At 37.9% G+C, this 19,043-nt stretch overlaps 1 protein-coding gene across 1 annotated transcript in view; it reads left to right on the forward strand.

Annotated features, from left to right (window-relative positions):
• PCCA (propionyl-CoA carboxylase subunit alpha) overlaps nt 1-19,043 on the forward strand; it is a 300,632-nt gene that overhangs the window by 221,610 nt on the left and 59,979 nt on the right. The window contains exons 20-21 of the mRNA XM_086481594.1: nt 3,978-4,076; nt 17,824-17,877. Coding sequence (XP_086337720.1) covers nt 3,978-4,076; nt 17,824-17,877 — 153 coding nt within the window. The remainder of the gene's footprint in view (nt 1-3,977; nt 4,077-17,823; nt 17,878-19,043) is intronic.

Below are 19,043 nucleotides of genomic sequence, written 5' to 3' on the forward strand. Positions count from 1 at the left end.
GACTTTTCATTTGGTTGATCTGATTGATGAGGGAATGCCATCACTTCTGCTATAGCAAGAGGTAGAATTAAGGGGTGTAAGGAATCAGGGTAGGGGTGGCATAACCCAGTAGTTAGGGCCAGAGCTCTCTAGGCCAGGAGTTAAACCAAAAACATCAAGTTAAAGTTGAGTTAAACACCATGCTGGGAGGCAAAATTTGAACCATGGGATTAAGTCAGCAGTCTTAAGTTAGTCAGTCTTGAGGCTGGCATGAGGAACTTCAGGCAGAATGTTTTGAAGCATCAGGCAGGAAACAAATGCTTGAGCTGCCCTCCAGTCTCCTGGAAAACCACCTTCGTTTCCAGGAGGAAAGAAGTGACATGTGCCAGATGTATGTGAGACTCTGCATTAGTAAATTAACAGGGCTGTAACACTCAGGCTTGTGCTGCCTCCTTTAATTGCCTGACATGCATATAGAATGCCAAATGATGTTCTCTAAAGGAAACTGAATACAGATTATGCTTTGCAGCTCTTTGCACTATTGGTTAGCTGGTACCTATCATGCTGAACATCAGGAACTCAGTTCACAAGAGGTGAAGGGGCTGCTACTTGTGTAGTTCAGGTGCATGCCAGTGAAAGTCTGCAAAGTTGAGACAGTAGAATAAGCTGTTGACCTTTTTCTAGCATTGTGTCTTGGACTTGTCATTCTTCTTTCTGAGACCTCATTTACAATAGCTGTTGAGTGGGAAATAATTGTGAAGGAGGACCACGGCTGCTTTTATCTTTTATGCCCTTATACAGGGACAAACAATCCTATTTAAAAAAAACCCAATCCACTACACCACATTGATGTAGTGCAGCAGTGGTTCAAACGACCATAGTTACTATAGAGTAATTCCCCCCTCCACACAACATGATGTGCGTATGCACACATACGTACACGTGCATACACTTGGAACTGAGTATTGAGGATAAAGACTATGTACCTGTGGTGTAAAGCGCAATGTGGTCCACTGCGTGAATGATTTGACTGGGATCCATACAGTTCAAGTGTTAGTAGTGCCCACTGAGTGGTGATTTGTTCCTGACTGTCTTATGAGCACAGAAACAAAATAAAACAGGGAATAGTCAATGTAACTCTTTATTAGACATCCCCATGTCCCCCCTTCACCGCCTCACAAGACTAAAGCAAAAAGGCCCTGGTTTTATTGCAGTATGCAGGTTCTATTAGCGTATCCATTGCTAGAGGAGGAATGAAAGTAAATGCAAACTCCTGACAAGTTCTTCGAACATCTTCTCTATTCCCCTGCCTCCACCAACTAACCTTGTTAGGTTGTGGCTGCCGAGCTGCAGAAGGAAGATTTGCTCGATTAGGTAAAGCATTGGTTGGATTTCAGCCCCCATCTGGTTTTTGTTTTGTGTTCCGCCTCCCCCTTCTGCTTTCCCCTCATTTCTAGTGTAACAAGCTCACTACATAATAAATCTCTTACCCTCAGTCTTGTTCATTTTCTTCGATGGGTTGACCTCCTGAGTTTGTCATTCTCCCTGTTGGAGCAGAGATAGCCAACTTCATTGTCATCCCCTTGGCTTCACATCGTCTTCCCCAGTTGCACATACTGTGGTGAGCCCCAGTTGAAAGCAGCTAAGAGCCTGTAGCTCTGTTCTGTGAGAAGACTGCTGCGGTTTACTGGGGTATGCCGTTATGCCTTAGTTCAATTAACACTTCCCTGCCCCCCCTGCCCTTTAGTCTTTCTTGAATGGGGAAAACATACTAGAGTCAACATATTGTCTGCTGGTTTTTGTTTTGCACATAAGCAGCTATAGTATTCCTAGAGTGCCAGGGTTCATTTAGACCTGCCATCTGACTGCTTGCATCTTTTCTTTCAGGGTGGTTTCCACCAGAAAATTTTTGATACTAATGTAATCTGGAATCGATGATGGCTAGACTTGTATAGACCATTGCAAGGGATTTTAAACAGGTCATTTACCTCTGGTTTGTTCATCTGTACAGTGACAAAAGAGCTAATGATTGAACTGAATTTGTTGTGGAGGTATCGACTTGTATCTTGCCACTGGAATACCCTTCATTAGGACTATAGATATCGGCTATGGATTTTCTGTGAGGCTGTGTGTAAATCCCACAGTGCAACAGTGGGAAGTTTTTTTTTGATGGCCAGTGGCCTGGTATGCTTTCATAGCATCTCACCTTCTTTCCTGGAGAAAAATGGTAAATGATGTTTTCAGACTCAGGCTTCAATGCAGACAGTCTTTCTTTGGTTATAGTGATAGTGACAGACAGCTTTTAAAATAATTACCTTACCGAAGTTCAGTTGCTAATCAAAGAGAGATGAGACAGAGCACCGGGTTTGCTTTTCTCTGTTTGGAAAGTCTTTTTCAGATGTTTCTGCTGTTCTCAATAAAGACAGTATTTGCTGATTCAGGTTGGCTGAGAGCAGGCTAGGCTCACCCGTGTGTTCCAGCTGCTTTGCAGTGCTCTGGCAATGCAAACCAGCTGCAGGTCTGGTTTAACTCGAGCCAGGTTTGTGGCTGGTTTGCATCACTGGAGCAGTGTAAAGTACCTGAAGCATGCCAGCTAATCTGGCCTGTTGGTGAACCATTATAAATTACTTGTTTTTCTTCGTGTTCTTTACATGTAACTTTATTTATAGTTAAAGCCCATAGAAATTGAGTAGATTGTATCACTAAAAGACGGATATTGTGTTCTAAACTAAAGTCTATAAAATTAGAGGTTTTTAAAGTTAGAGCTTTTTTCTTCTTCAGTGAAATAAAATTATCAAATTACACATTGCTCCTCTGCACTTCTCTGTTATGGATTTCTTTTAAGTTGCACTAAGATTACAGTTGCCTGTTCTTATTATAAGATGAAATAATCGTTAGTCTGAAATCTAAAAGAGTAGGCTTTATAATTTTTATTTTGCAAAATGTGGGCTCAGCTTTTATTCTAAATGCAGTAATTTTCCTCTAGTTTACTGAGAATGTATGCGATATTTGTGCCATCAGTATTGCCTGTGATTTACTGATTGGAAAATATTTTGGAGATTTTGAAAGAGGAAGGAAATCAGCCAACCATGATTTTTCTTCTGTTTATAGTAAAATACATAGCTGAAATAATTTTTACCTACCTTGGATAGCATGACGAGTGTTCAAAACATGCCACAAATATTAATCATTAATTATACTCGTAATTTTTTTTCATAATCCAGCTCTTCCTCTGAGGCTTTTACAATGTTGAATGTGTGATGTGTGTTTTTTAAACAGTATTATACAATAGAAGAATGACAGAAGTGTCATTACAGCTACTCTGATCTACATTTTCTTCAGAATTCGGGATTCTTGCTCTTCATCTAGAAATGTTTTTGTATAAAGGTTATGGGATGATTTTTAAAAAAGAATTATTTTTGGATAAATGTATTGGCATTCAAGTCAGAAATCGTATTCGTCTGATGAGCTGTATATTGGAAGAAAACATGACAGAATTTATGAAGTTTTTTTCTAGACTTTGAGGCAAAACACCAAAGAATTAATTACTGCCTCATATTAATTAAGATAACAATGCAAAACCCTTCATTAGAAGCATAGGAAAAGTTCTTCCTTGGTCCTTGGAGAGAATATTATATGCAAGCCCTGTTGTGTGGGTTGCAAGGTGTCACTGGAATTTATATGCATTACTTGTCTAATTGCAGTAAATGTAGCATGTCCAGATAGGTTTAAAAGTTGGATGGCTGTTTGTTACTTGCTGGAAATCACTTGAAACCTTGCTACTCGGAGGCAGCTGTTCACAGGTCCTTCACCTCTCCCCAGAGATAGCTGGAAGACTCTGTTGTTGGACCCTGTCTTTTATGGCAGAAGCAGTAAACATGACAGGTTGTTTGGGAGCCATCTGTTTTAAAATGGTTGCTGCTTTGTATGCAGTAATGAACTTGAGATCAGTTTTCTGTCTGTCTTCATAGTAACAGCCTTGTTTGGTGTCACAACAGGTGGAAGTTGATGGGATGAAACTAAACGTGACCAGCGAGTGGAACCTGGCTTCACCCTTATTGTCTGTCACCATTGATGGCACGCAGCGGACTATACAGGTAAACTCACCAATGCTTCGTTCGTAGACCTGAGATAACCAGAAGCCTGTGGGTATACAAATACTGATATGTGGGATCTAAACTTGCTGCATCATAAAAATTACGTGATGTTGTGCAAATAACATTATCTTTCTACTTTGAATGCATCCAGAGCTTCAGTGGAGTGAACTTGTCTCAATTACTTATCTGGAGTTTTGAGTATTCTTTCTTCTAAAGAGAAGTTACTTGTTTTAGACAGAAATTTATCCCATTTTCTAGAATCTGTTTATTTAATGGCTGTGAGGAGATAGTTTCTTGATCACTGAAGAAATAAAGAAGGGATCACTATAAAAAAAAAAAAAACAGAACAAAATGAACAAACAACCTCAAAACAAAACTGAAACCACTACCAACAAAAAAACCACCACCAACAAAAAAACCCAACCAAAACCTACGTGGAGTCCTACAGAAATGATTCTTCATGTTTGGGTCGTGTGATTTTTCCACTTTTGGGCCTTGGCAGTTTGAAAGACAGAGGACAGTGCATCTCCCATGTAACGTGGTTTTTTATATGCTTTTATGAAATATGATTAGTTCCATGATTTGAAATGAGAAATGTAGAAAACATCCCAAAGTTGTGTGCCTCTAAGAATAGAGGGCTAAAAAGATTAATGTAGTTGTATATTATTTCCTTCTGACCACTAATGTGTTGGAAACCAACTCCAAACAAAAGAGTGTGCCTTGAACCGCCTTATCAATTTTTCTGAAGATAGTGCCAGTCAGATTTATGTATTTGTGGACAAATAATTTATTTACAAATATCTATTGGTCCTGGTAATAGCGAAAGGAGAAAAAAAATTAAAATCAAAACTTTTGGAGTTATTGAAAGTATTTTTCTACATACAACATTATCTATTTCCTATACATTTATCAGTGATATAGTGGTGAGATTTCTAATAATTTACAGTGAAATGTGTGAATTAATTTTTTTCATTTTCCCTCCTGGTAAATTACTCAACTGGAAATACTATTTTTGCTTTGTCTGAATTTAAAAGATTGCAACTTGAAGATTAAAAATACTGTATCTTTCAAGGTTAGTGTTGACAGAGAGTGAGATTTTCATTAAATGCCCAAGTAAATTCTGAACTTAGGTGTTGTAGATGCTTAATGCCAGCTTCAGGGCTTATGTATATCTAAAATAATTTTATATTTTAACGTGTGTTTTTATATTTTAATATTAATGCTGGTCCATTTTGGTGCTATTTTATAAATGATGTTCCTGATTTTCAATAGGAAACAATACTGATGTATAAACACATAAAATCTGTCTAGGAGAAAAGCATTATATTTAGAATGGATAACCATATTCAGAAGACCTCATTGCAAACTATATAATAACTATACAGCTGGATACAGATCTCCGACCATAACTAATAGTCGTAAGACCAGTTAAAAGTGTTGTATTTGAACTGGCACATAAAATTCTGTTTCAAAATTAATGATCGTGACATCTAAACATGCTTTCTTCTAGGAGCTGAGCCAGCAATAGTGTTACTTGCAGTCCCTGAGCATGACCAAACTGTATGAAATACTGCAGGGCTAGCAATGAGCTGCCTGCATGGTATCTATCCGACAGAATGTGGAATAAGCACATATGTTGTTTCTTTCTCCGATTTTATCTATAAGTATTTGCTTTTAGCAAAGAAACCCAGTAGCTTGAAAAGTTATTAATCTTTTAGTGTATATATGTAAATTTATGGGAACCTTAAACTTGACCTCTGATATCCGCTCACTGGAATCTAAATTGGTTTTTTGGTTATATATTTCTGTAGAGTTGCCCCACTGCAAGAACCAAATTAGACAAGTGTATTCCTGTAGGTCAATTTGTCTCCAAAAGCAATTGACCCCTGAGTCTTGAAGTATCTTCTTTCAGCAGGACTTAGCCCTAGAGCCATTTAAGCAACAAATATGGATGAATCGAATAATTCCAGCTGTGCTTTATTAATTTTCAGCCAATCTAATTTCTCTTCATAGTTGGTTTCATTCTTCTAAATTTGCTCAAGCAAATACTGTCTTTGTAAACATTGTATTTCTTTGAAGGTTTGATTTATGCACCTTTGGCTCGATCCTGCAGTCTGGCCCCTCTCCAGCAAAGCACTTAAGTGTAGAAGCAGGAAATAAATAATTTTAAAATGGTTTGGTTTAAAATGTATTTATGTAAATTACAGTCTAGACATTCAAATCGTTGCGTATCTGTCGCACATTTAAAAATAAGTAATTAAGCATACTCCTGTACTTTCGCTCCTCTGCTCAAGGCTCAATGTGTATTAGAGCAAAGCAAAGCACCAACTCTGCCACAGAGTTAAGAAGGCCTATGAGTTTAAAACCCAGGTTTTCTAAGACTGTTTCTGGAATACTGGACCTGGGAATACACCTGAAGAGAGGTATATGCTCTGGTCCCAGTCTGTCTAGGGCATATCAGGGCACAACTAGGATGTGTGGCAGTCCCCTCCCTCCCGCTTTTGTTTCCTTTGCGAGGAAGCCCATCTGTGTGCAGCAGATGGGCGCTGCGGAGTGCCTGGCCAGGTCCCCAGATGATAGAGGGACCAGAACCCTGGGGTGTACTTGCAGGTCCGTTTGACTGCGGCATAAGGGCTCTGAAATCTTTGCTGCGCTGGATTACTGTGAAATCCATAGGATGCTGTACAAAGTGATGAACTGATGAAAATTTGGGATCATTGGAGCAAGAGATTTCTGAGATGCAGTCTCCAGGGATGAGGATGTGGACAGACCCCATTGAACTTCTTGAAGTACGCAGATTCTGTCATGGTTTGTTTTTGTTGTTGTTGTTGTTGTTTTTAGTAGTTCCTCGGCTAATCCCAGTTTCTCAGCATTTTCTCCACTTATGACCAGACTTTGCTTCTCATTTGGGGAGGCTGAATTTAATGCATTGTGAAGTGTAGGATTTTATTCACCAAGCAAATGAAATTTTTATGTGCAGAAATACTTTGCCAAAATGGTTTCCCCTACCTGTTTCTAAAGATGTTAGTGACTCAGAATCTGACTTACATGTAGCTATTATGAATTCAGACTCTGCCTTTGCTGCAAATCAGAGAAGTAACTATAGGCATGTGGTTATGGTATGTCTTCCTGAGGATTCAGATTTGAAGGGTTTGGCTGTTATTTAGTTGAAAATACATATTTAAAATACACTTGTATATAAACCGTTATTTGAATATGATACAGCCTTTCAGGAAATATTTAGAGTAAAAAAAAAAAAAAAACAAAACCAAAACCAACAAATAAATGAGGTGCTTAATGATTCCTGTGAAGAGTGAGTGGAAAAGACAAGGTTGGTTGAGCTGTGGAAAAGAACCGTAAAAACTCTAGTGGAAACTGGAAGGGAGAAGGGTGATTCAGAATGGTATCCTGAAAAGTAATGACAGCTGGAAGAAAGGCAGCAGGCATATTTTGGGACAATTAGGGTGCTTTTATCCCTCTATCTCTGCTCCCATATACAAGTTAATCTGGATTTCAGTGAGCCCTGTGCCTGCAGAAATCATCCTCTGTGACCTCTTCTCTCTCCCTGTGCCTGTGAACTTGGGAGTGGGTGGAAGGAGAGAAGGGAGAAGCAAGCTGCCTTTTCCATAGAGCTGAACATCTCCTTTTATTCCCTCATGTGAACCCCAGAATCTAAGGGGACCTCAAGATAAATCAAGGAATCCATGAAGTCCGGCAGATGGACTTGAACCTAACTGCAAGTCTGTCCTTACTACAGTCTGTTTGCAAGTAGGTGCCTTCTGCTGGGAGAGTGCACAGGAACATCAGGTGTCTGCAGAGAGAGCAGGCTGACCAAGAAAAAGACACATGCAGGAGATTCTCAAGCCCTCTTTGCTTTGGCACTCCTTGTGTTTGGGCAAGTTCTCAAAAACCACTCCCCCAACCATTCAAATTCCAAGGCTACTCTATGGTAACACAACATGGACAAATTTTACAACTCCTTAGTTCTGTTAAATAGTCTGCTTTCATTGATGCCATCATCAAACACTCAGCCCAACCTTATATACCATTTACTTCCAGACAGTTCCCTATAGCAAAAGGATTCTGAGACAGAATAAATTATTTGTCCCCCTCTTTTGCAACACTTTTGTACCTCTTCGTTGTATCATATGCACCCAACCTTTCTACTGGCATATTGTTGGCCCACACTGGTTTCACAGCTCAGCTAGCTTGCTATAATGAAACCTCCCACCTTATAAAGGTAGTGCACGCACTCTGCCTTGAACCTGAAAAACTCTTAGTGGCTTTTGGCAGCTTCAGGAAAGCAGTTTTACAATGGTACTAGTGTGCCTTCTCTTTGTATTTCCTGGCTTTCAGAGGATTGGTCTCTGCTGAGCTGGAGCTCTGTAGGATGGAAGAAGAACTCAACTGAGTAAGGTCCTGGGCAGATCAGTATTACTTTGACATTAGCCTTGCTTTGACAGGGAATAGGAATACTTGATTTCCAGAGGTCCCTTCCAGCCTAACTGTTCTGTGACTCTGTTGGACATCCCAAACTCTATGGTAGAAAGGTCTTTATCAGTCACAGCAAGGTGTGATTAAGAGAGTAATGAAGTTACTAAGCAAGAACTTGATCCTGTAAAGCTGAAATCATCAGTCTCAAGCTTCAAGTGTTTTTGTGAATGAAATAGATGAAGATTTTATCAGTGGAGTTTTCTCTGCTTAATGTTACAGGGAATTCAGTGATGGCATCACTTATTTTTTCGTTTAATTTATTTATTGCATCAACAGTTGCAGCAGGAGGAGTATGTTCTACATTCTGGGATATGACAGATTTAATTGCTTCTCTGATACAATGTTTCTTTTTGTTATTATTTTGATCTATAATAGCAGAAAAAAATGAAAATACTGTGGGTTATGAAGCCTTTGTTCATGGAAAATGTCTGACAGGAGAACAAAGCCTATGCCCAAGTACTCATTTCCTTCAACCCCATGGAGACTTTTTTCAAATGTGTATTTTTTAGAAAAATTAGGTGTGTGGTTTTTTTTTTTTTACTGTTTTGAGATCTCAGATATAATCTGTGATAATGACATCTTATGTAGGTTTCAGGTCTAAAGTACCAATACTTCAGCACACTCATTTTCTTAAACACTGAAAATGATTTTGGGAAGCTTTAGTGAGCAGTGTACATCAAGGCTGCTCAACAGTCTGTTCTTTAGTTCTGTGCAATTACTGCACACTCTCTGTTGTCATTTACCCATGATTTCAGAATTATTTTTGCTCGGCTGTCTCTAGAAGAGAGACACACAATGATTTGCAAACAGTGGCAGACATTAGGATATACTATATCCAAAGAGCTATACTGTTGGGTAAAGAAAAGCTATAGTGTGAGCCCCAGCACTGGATTCCTGATGGCCCATATTGATTAATTGGTAGCTCGCTCCCTGGCTTTGTTTCAGCCTATTTCAGTTATGGCTGACCTAGACAAATCTGGTACAGATTTATGCTATGCTGTATAGACCTAACCAGTGGGACTGAGATAGTCATTGCCATTTGGCTTTGGGACCAGGCATCAGTCCATGGCCCTCCTTCATTTAGCAGTGGAGAAACACAGGCTGTTCCTGTTTGCTCATCCTGCCACAGTCATCTGAGAAAATGGAGTTCAGCCTTTAAACTCCAAAAATGATCAGTGGATATGATACAGAGAAACGGATCTTTATCGCCTCACTTGAGTCTCTTAGCATTTGAGACAAGTACGAACAAGCTCTCAAATATCCCAGATAAAAGACAAATGGAAAAGCCTGTGGCATACAGCGTAGTATGCCTTGCTGTGCTTCCGGCTTTTAAAATTATTTTGAAAGCATTAATATGTGTTGGTCAGGGCACTGTTCTTGTTACTTCTTTCCCTGCAGTTGCTCAAAAAGAATGATAGATTCTGGCAAGTTGCTTATTGCAGCCTTATCATTACCTAATAATTACTGTGGTGGTGTCTTTTAGCTTCGTTTGAGTTCCTCCTAGCACCTGTATTGGAAAAAAAACCTGAGCAGTTGATCCCTGCCGCTTGTATCAATGCTGCTTGTATCTTCATCCTCACTTAGTTGCCTCTTTTCAGTGCTGCAGAGTTACTCCTTGCGGAGAAGCCTGTCTTCATGTTTGTGCTGCTCTCTGAACATCTCCCATTTCTGTTCTCTCTTTTCTGAGCTGTGGGGACCAGAACTGTGCTCAGTGTTAAAAGCATGGGCAAAACCCAGACCTCTGCTATAACTTAATAGTGTTCACTGATTTGTTATCTGTTCTCATTACTAATTTCAAAGATTTCCTTTGGCTTTTTTAACCAAAACCAAGCACAGAGTTGATGTTCCTATTGAATTATCACTTCTCGTTGGTAATGGCAGGGGTGGGCAAGGAAAAAAAGATAAACTCTTGGCAAGGAGGTTTTGCCAGGAAACTTTGAAGCTGTGCAGTGTTCTAGAGCACAGATATTGATGTCCTGGTGTCACCCTTGGCAAACAACGTAGCTGTTCTTGTGGATGGACGTGGATCCTTCCCAAAGGATGAGACGCAGAAGCAGAGAAAAGTCATAGTTAAAGAAGTTCTGAAACTTCATCAGGATGCATGATTCAATGCATATCTCCTAGGTGTACTTGGAAAGACTTGAGTGATCTGCTTTAGATAATTATTAGATAAGTCAACTTGTTGAGTTCGTGAAAGATTTTGTGCAAGAAAATTAGTAATTGAACCACTTAGGTTTCATTGTTTGATCATGGGTGATTGAAGGGAAGGACTGAGACTTCTTTATTTCCAAAGGCTGTAGGGAAAGGGAAGGTGTATAAAAGCTGGCCTTTTTGGTGCTGCTTTCTGTAATTGCTAATGATGCATGTTAGAACAAATATTACTATTATGGCTTCATTGACATAGGTTTTTGCTAAAATTGTTAAAATTATTACTTTTTAAAATGAGCCCTGAATACACTTAGAGCCTATACAATGGCAGTATGGCCAGCTCCTGAGTTATGAAGCCTTAAAAAATATCGGATAGCCTTTACTGTCATGATGTCTACTTTAAATAGCAAATACCTGAATCTCATGAGCAGTCTGCAATTTGTGTGAAATCACGCTCTTGTCCATGGTTCAAATGGAGAATGTGTGAAGGGAAGGTGAAAATTCAAGGAAATAAAAGATCATGAAATTACAGGTTATTGCTGCTTTTTTTCTTTTTTAATTGAGCAGCAGAACCATAAAGCACACACCACCACCCTTACCAATTCTTTGATGAAAATGAAATTATTTTTTTTCATCCAGGAAGGAAATGAATGATCAACTGCTATGCCCAATCAATCCCTCTGGAATTTATTGTCCACTTTTCATAGAGAGGTCTTCCACAATAAAGCTCTATGTACAAACAACGTAACCTTTCTTTAACCTAATGGGATTAGTGTTATCTTGTGCTACTCAAGAGGTTAATCAAATAACGTTAGTTATCACAGTATCTTATGCAATATTTTTTTTCCAAAGGAGCTATAAATTTTAATGGCAGACAATATTCAGGATAGTAACTATAAGGACTCTGTATGTGTCCAAAGACCAAAGCATTGTATTCAGTTGTTGACAGACATTGTAGTTTTATGATATCTAAATGCTGAAAGACGAGGAGTGGTTCTCTTGAACATGGTAACACATTCAGAGAGCAAAGGGGAAGGAAAAGGAGAAGCATCGAAGAGTGAGGAAGGACTATGGATCCTGCAAAGAATCCATCTCAGGACAATCAAACATGATCAGATCTAGAATCACATGGTAGTGTATTACCCCCTATAAGAGCAAAATGTATTGCATGTCAAAACAAGGGTAAAGTTTCTAAGAGTTTTAGTAATTTTGTGGTTTAACATAATAGCAGCAAAAATTTAAAAGTTCACAGGGAGGACTAAAATCTTCGTTATTTTAAGTAGTTGTAAATAGCTGGAAATGTTGGGCTGGAGCTAGATTAATCCTTTACCAACACCAAATAAACAGTCTTTCCTGTGGGGTCTTTTTTTGGTGGTGGGTTTTTTTGATTGGTTTTAAAGCCTCTCATCCATTGCTTTATAACACCTACCTATCACAGAGGGTTAAAGGAGCACATGGACATGCTTGGAAGGCACTCTATATATAAGTAATAGCAATACTGCAGTGGTATTAATATTAAATACCTATGAGTGTCTAAAGCTTGGTAAAAAGAAGTAACAAGTGACTTTAACATTGGATATCACCTAAAGAAATATTGGGAAGGAACTGTATTTCCATTTTTCTGTTTATGGGAGGACGGAAATTCCTAAGTCATCTACTGTAATTAAATCCCAGGCATTAAGGGAGCCGTTTTTTTGAAAGTAGGAATTTGGTGCCTTAAGCTCTTAGAAACTGCACCTGCACCTTTATCTGTGTAGTTTGATGCCCTGTAAGCTATTCACGCTGTGTTTAACATCCATATTTGTAGTGTTTGTTGCATTTAGTCCCTGGAAAAGGACTGAGGTAGCTTGCAATATGTTCTGGGGGAGGCATCCTGTCAAGATTCCTTTTAAAGGGAAAGACTACTTCAACATAGTACCATTTTTGCCGATCTTAGACATCTTTCACATGTCAAAATGCTTCATACACAGGACTCGATCATCTCGTTCCCCACTGGGTGATTGCTGCCCTTGTAAGAACCTGGAAAATGTGGATGTGCCCTGAGGAAGAACAGCTATCTGAGGCTTCATTTACTATAAAGTGTGATCTAAAACTGATAATGGCTAAGGGTAGAGCAGTGCACAAAATTGGGCTAAGTTTCCATCTGTAGTTTAATGCACTAAGGGGAGGAAACGATGGCACCATCGGTGGAGAACACTAAATTGTGACAGAAATAGAGTGATCCCTGAAGTGGAAAGGCTTGTGAGGCTGCACAAGTCTGAACATACAGTGCAATGGAGGCAGGCTCCAACAGACAGGCAAGCTTGGTCACATGGCTAGTCTGGGATTACATCCCTAGACTGGGATTTTGCACAGTGGAAAGGGAGTGCTGAAATGAAGTTCTGCTTTCTGCAAAGGTTCTAGGAGGAGAGGGAAAAGGAGATTGATAAAGCCAAAACGGTCCTCACATTTTGACAAGAAGGTGACTTCATAGTTTTCCCAGCTACTTCTGCAGCTTCTTTCTGACCCAACTATGGGACTCCAAGGATGGGAATGACATAGGTGGATGACAGAGCTTTTCAGATGTCCAAGCATCTTCAATACACAAAATCTTGTAGATGAGGTACTAGCAGATGAATCCGCTATAACTTTACAAGGTAAAATACTGTGGGTTTTTTCCCCTAACTTCCATTTTGTGGGAATAATTTGCTTTTTAATTAAAGCTGTCTGGGGGTGATTCTGGCCTGTATTTTGCTAGGTTGACTTTTCAAGAGTTTATAAATATTGGTCAAGAAGTGGATAGCATTCTCCATTTAAAATTCATGGCATAAGATGTTCAGAATTTCTGGTAGTGAGCAGTTGAAATGAAGCAGTAGGGTCTGCAAGAACTTCTGTGTTCTGAAAAACAGCACCATACTGGGAAACTACAGTGTGTTCACTCGAAATTTTGGATTTTCTGGGCTTGTTGGGGTTTTTTTGTTGTTGTTGTTCTGTATAGTCTGATATGTATTGTCTGACTGTTAATGTAGTTATGACATGGCTTGAAAAAGTTGTAGAAACTGTTAGCCAGGTGACAATACGTACATTTTCTGTAACAAATGGTCTCCAGCTTTACTTTCAAAAATAAAGGTGGTTTATATTAGTTCAAGATAAATGTGTTTGAGAAACTTATATATGTGATTTCTTTTGCCAGTTCATACTCATTTTGGCTTGACACATAACTTTTTGCTTTGTAAGCAAAGCAAAAAAATTGCTTTTGGTCTGTTGAAGTTTCTTTGTTTTGGTATCATTCCTCCCCTGCAGCTGCTCTCCCCTCCAGTAGCTTGGAGAGCCCAAGATACCAGGAGATTTGTGGAAAATCCTCTGAAATCTTGTTGTTGTCTAATAATGCCTATGTTGGTTTAGAATCTTTTTCAATAATATATATGTGTGTGTGTGTATATACATATACATTTTTATATATATATATATACACATTTATATATATATATATATAGGCTGAGCCTCTTTATCCTTCTTCATGTAAAGGTTGTTATCATTTTTATCTGCAAGTGCTGATCCACTGCAGGCTTAATGCAAAGCTGATTGTAACCCTACTGCATCTTACGATGAATAGATCATTGATACCCAACTAAGTGGAAATAATTTTCTATGGCAAAGCAGAAGAATTTAAAGTCGTATCACACTAACCTCTGGTAATTTACTGGGATTTACAGATTAAAACGATTATTTGTGAGATGACTGTGGTATAGCATACACTTAAGATAGAGGAGGAAAATCAAACACACTTTGTATGATTGTATACACTTGTCTATTTTTACATGCGTGCATAAGCGTTTTGTTTGTATATACATAGCATATGCAGTATAGCATACTGTAACCTGTGTGTGTAAAAATACGTATAATATTTATGTAACACTCACACCCATTTGACAGCTTTGAGACTGCAGATGGATTTTTTTTGAAGTTGTGATTTTTTTTCAGTTTTGATGTAGCTTGTTACTTTCTCATAAGGGAAAAAAAATACTTTAAACTCATATTATGCTAATTAATGTCATCTGAAGTCCTATCAGTTGAATCAACCACAAATGCATCGGTTATGTCTAAGATCACATAATTGATGCCAACAATGTAATTCTACTGTATTGGCAGGTAAACATACGGTGATGTTTTGTCTTTGTTCAATGGTAGACTTCCCTTGCTTTTTGGTGCAAACCTCATAGTAAATAATTTGCAATTTATTAGGAAAACAATGACAATGCATATAATTAGCTATTCTCTTTTGTTACCTCTATTTGATTACTTTCCTGCTATCATATGCAATATGAAACCATCTATTATGAGGTATAGAATATGTAAATATCTAACTTTACAAGGGAAATTGGAGACTAGTCTTTTTTCTAAAGAGGTGGAAAATAAAAGAATAATTGTTAACCATGTCCTTTCATTTTCCTGAAAACATCAATTACATTTACAAATCCCAGAAACACAAGCCCACCAGTGGAACAGAAATAACTCCTTTCAATATGCTTCAAAAAATCTAATCACATCTAACAGCTGAAATTTATTTACAACTGTAATTTGAAACATTAATTATGATAATGTGCTGACTCCTTTTGTAACGTGGTTCTCAAACGCCTGGCAGTTCTCTTTTCGGTCTTGATGTAACATATGTTTTGTGACTTGGAGAATTTCTCTACCTTTCTTTCTTGTTTTTGTGTTTTGAAATATACCCAGAAGGAAAATTTCTTTTTCTCCTCTGTTTAGCTGTTTTCCTCACCTTTGCCATTACTTTTTTTTTCCCTCCTCATTGGCTGTTAATTCAAGAGGTGGATTTTAGTGCTTATGCTAACACTTAATGCTGTCGACAACTAAATGTAATGCTTTGTGTTTTGGACACAGCAAACAGTAGCAGTGAGGATTTACTATACTGTGACACCAGTGCACTTGAACAGAGCATCAGAGCAGGAAGAAGGCTGCTTATATATTTGTCTTGTCTTGAGACTATGTCTTTAGAAGGTTCCTTCTTGATAAACATATATATTTGGCTTTATTAAATTGGTTATTAAATTATTTTTGAAAGGGCTGTGCTAGCTTATTTAGTTGTGAGAAAAAAGAATCTGTGTGAGGAAATACTTTGATGATTTGGTTTTCACTTGTGAAAAGTAAGTCTAGTTGTCAAGATACCTGGCTTTACTTTGAAAGCCTTTAAAGAAAATGACAAAAGGACTCTATTTTTCTCTTTTTGTTTTGTTTTGTTTTTTAAGTTGTGTTTTTCTGTGTGACGGGGAGATTAGCCAAAAAAATGGAATTTTTATTAGGACATGAAAAGGTCTCTAATGACCCTTGAAAGTGGACAAAAGGGTAGCACAATAAGTGACAGAACTCTAACGAGGGTGGAGGGCATTCCAGGAAAAAAAGAAATTAAATCCTTTAATTTTTTTCGGCTTGCCATTTTCTGACAGCTTATCAAGTGGTTGGGACTTGTTTGTTTTGGCATGCGGTTCATTCATTGTAGGCAGCCGGTACTTTGTTCTTCTTTGTGGTTTCCAAAACCTGACTGTGTTTATCCTAGACTGTGGGAAAAGTGTATATTCCTGTTTCCTTTATAAAAGTAAACGTCAGGTTTTGTATGAAATTTTATTTCCCATATTTTCCATTCCATTAATCATTATTGTTGAAATATGTCAGGCTTTGGCACATCATCCTTTGTTTTCATATGATTGTACAGATTGCAGTGTCAGTATGTGACCTGTTAAGTCAAAAAATAAGCATGTTTGGGCTGTAGTAATTATTACTTCATAAAGTATAGCTGAGGAACATGCACTTTTATTGAAAAGGGACCAGGATTTAATTTATTGCTATTAAAATTGTTTTGTGGGATATCTAGCTATTGTTGTATAGCACTTTCTCACTTAGTCTGAAGAAGACAAGAGCCATAATAATGACTTTTCATATACCTGTAGGTAGCTGTAAAAAGAAAGGGAGTAAGCTGTGCTTCCTGTCTGTGATGAAAAAGAGGAGAATTAATGTGCCATAAGGATTATTTCAGTTATATTAGGAGAAAACTTCCTAATGATAAGGATGCTGAATAATGGGATAAATTGCTTAGGGAGATTGTGAAATCTCTGCAGTTGAAAGATTTTAAGAGTGGTTTAGACACACATCATTTAGGAGTGACACAGGTGTGTTTTGATTCTGCTGGGGGTACTGGACTAGAAGATCTCTCAAGATGATCTGCAATCCTGTTCCTAGGATTCATTGCCTTAAAATACTGAAGATCTCTGTACAGCTCTTTGTTTGCAATTTATGCTCACCTTCTCTAATCTGTGCTTCTGTACTCGCATGTACGCCTGGCATTGTGTGAATGTTAGGGCTGCGTTCCATGACTAGGACCCTGATTTGGGGTCTAGATGTGTTGTAATTTAACAGAAAGAGGGAAAAGGGGAGAAAAAACTTTTCACGTTGAAGGAGAAAACAGTTCACAAGAAGAAAGAATTCTTTATGCATTTTGCATATTTAGATTAGGGGTAATACTGTGTTAAATCAATAACATCTTTTCTTTTGCATTGTCTTGTGGCTTACTGACAATGTAATATTTGAAGACTGTTTAATAACTTCAATCAACTCCTGAACCACAGTAGGTGACCAGACATTTCGTAAGGTCATTTTTTTTTTCCTGTTTTCAAAGTAGCATCATTGGAGGTTTGCATTTTAAAAAGAGATTAAAATGTCTCTCATTAGGAGAGAGTGAAGATAATACTAAATGTGAGTAACAGGAATACAGAATCACAGATGTTTAGAGATGGCAGAAGCCTCATTATTCATGACATTCGTCTTTCTGCAAGCCCAAGGTTGTTCTGTGTTGTACTTGGCCATATTTGTTTCCGTTGTTTCTAAAAAATAAATTTTATTGAGTTGACTGAAACAAAATCTGAACTGAAGTATGAATTAGACTTCTAGTACTGAAACTGTCAAAGGAAATGGTTTTATTTTATCTGCTTTACGTAAAGATTTGTGTACTTAGTTACTTTTGATTATTTTACAGTGATGTTACAGACAGAAAATGGAACGGTTTCTAGTTCCGGGGACACTTCTAATCAGTTTTTACATCTGTTTTTTTCAGCGTCTTTCTCGGAATGCCTCTGGAGAGACAAGCATTCAGTTTCTAGGCACAGTGGTAAGTATGTATAAGTATTGTCAAGAGTTAGGTTGGTACAAGAATATAATGTAAACAGAAAATAGATAAATGACACTTGCAGCACATTTATGCTTGTATTTATGAAGGTTAGTATGATGTGTAAATATTCTGAGCTTAACAGGTGAATTTAGGCAAATTTCTGAAGCTAACTTCCAGGGCTCAGTACACAGTATCTGTGTTCCACATTTCAGTTGATTCAGGTCTGACTGTTTCATTTACAAGGGATTTAAAAGTAACAGGTTGTAGACTTGTAAGCTTCCTGCAACATACTCAGATTTGATCCACATCAGGATCAAACTTACTCTTCCCTCCCACTTCAACTTTCTGATCTCTATTGCTTCACCATACCATGTGCCCTCATATCCCAGAGGTGGGTCAGTAACTGCTTTATCAAAGACTCTTCAGTAATGCAAAGTGTTCTGTCCTTTTCTCACTCTAACCAAACGTGGTAGCTCTGTAGGTCTCCCAGATTTGCTGGAGAGAAGTATGCTTAAAGTCCCAATCCTAATCAGATTTTATACCGTTAGACAGAATTTACTCAATAAAATAGATTTTTTTCATCTGCTATTATCTGGAGCAGTCATATGTAATATAGAAACTAAAGTTTTGTGTTAGGTGATGTTCAGAAACATAGATGTGATTGAAGCAGCTTCGAATTCCGTGATTTGCATGATTAAAATACAGTCATTGAATTTTTCCAAATTCCTTGTGCACCTAGAAGTAGTTCTGAAAATGAAATAAAATTGAAGTATCTTCTAAAGTATGTTGTGCTGACTTTAAAACAACAGGTTTCCTTGTGGTGACATTAACAGTGAGAAGCCTAGGAATGAAATGTTCCCTTTAGAATTTAGTCCTAACATCTCTGTGCCCATATGATTTGGACAAAAGATTAAAATTGCATATCATAATCTTTCATTCTTCTTACTTGTAACTAGTTCTTCTACAAGTCCAATGAAGCCATTTTTTGGGAGTTATAACACGATAAGAGTAGACTTAACAAGAACACCTGTAGACTTGCATGTTGGTGTTTTAGAGACAAAAAGTGCCCCTAATATTTTTTGCTTCTATAAATATATCTCTATATATGCATATACATTTATATGTCTTATTCGATATCAAGCAGAGTGGCACTTACAAATAAGACA

Source organism: Leptosomus discolor, chromosome 1, assembly GCF_034619465.1.
Source record: "Leptosomus discolor isolate bLepDis1 chromosome 1, bLepDis1.hap2, whole genome shotgun sequence".
NCBI lineage: Eukaryota > Metazoa > Chordata > Aves > Leptosomiformes > Leptosomidae > Leptosomus > Leptosomus discolor.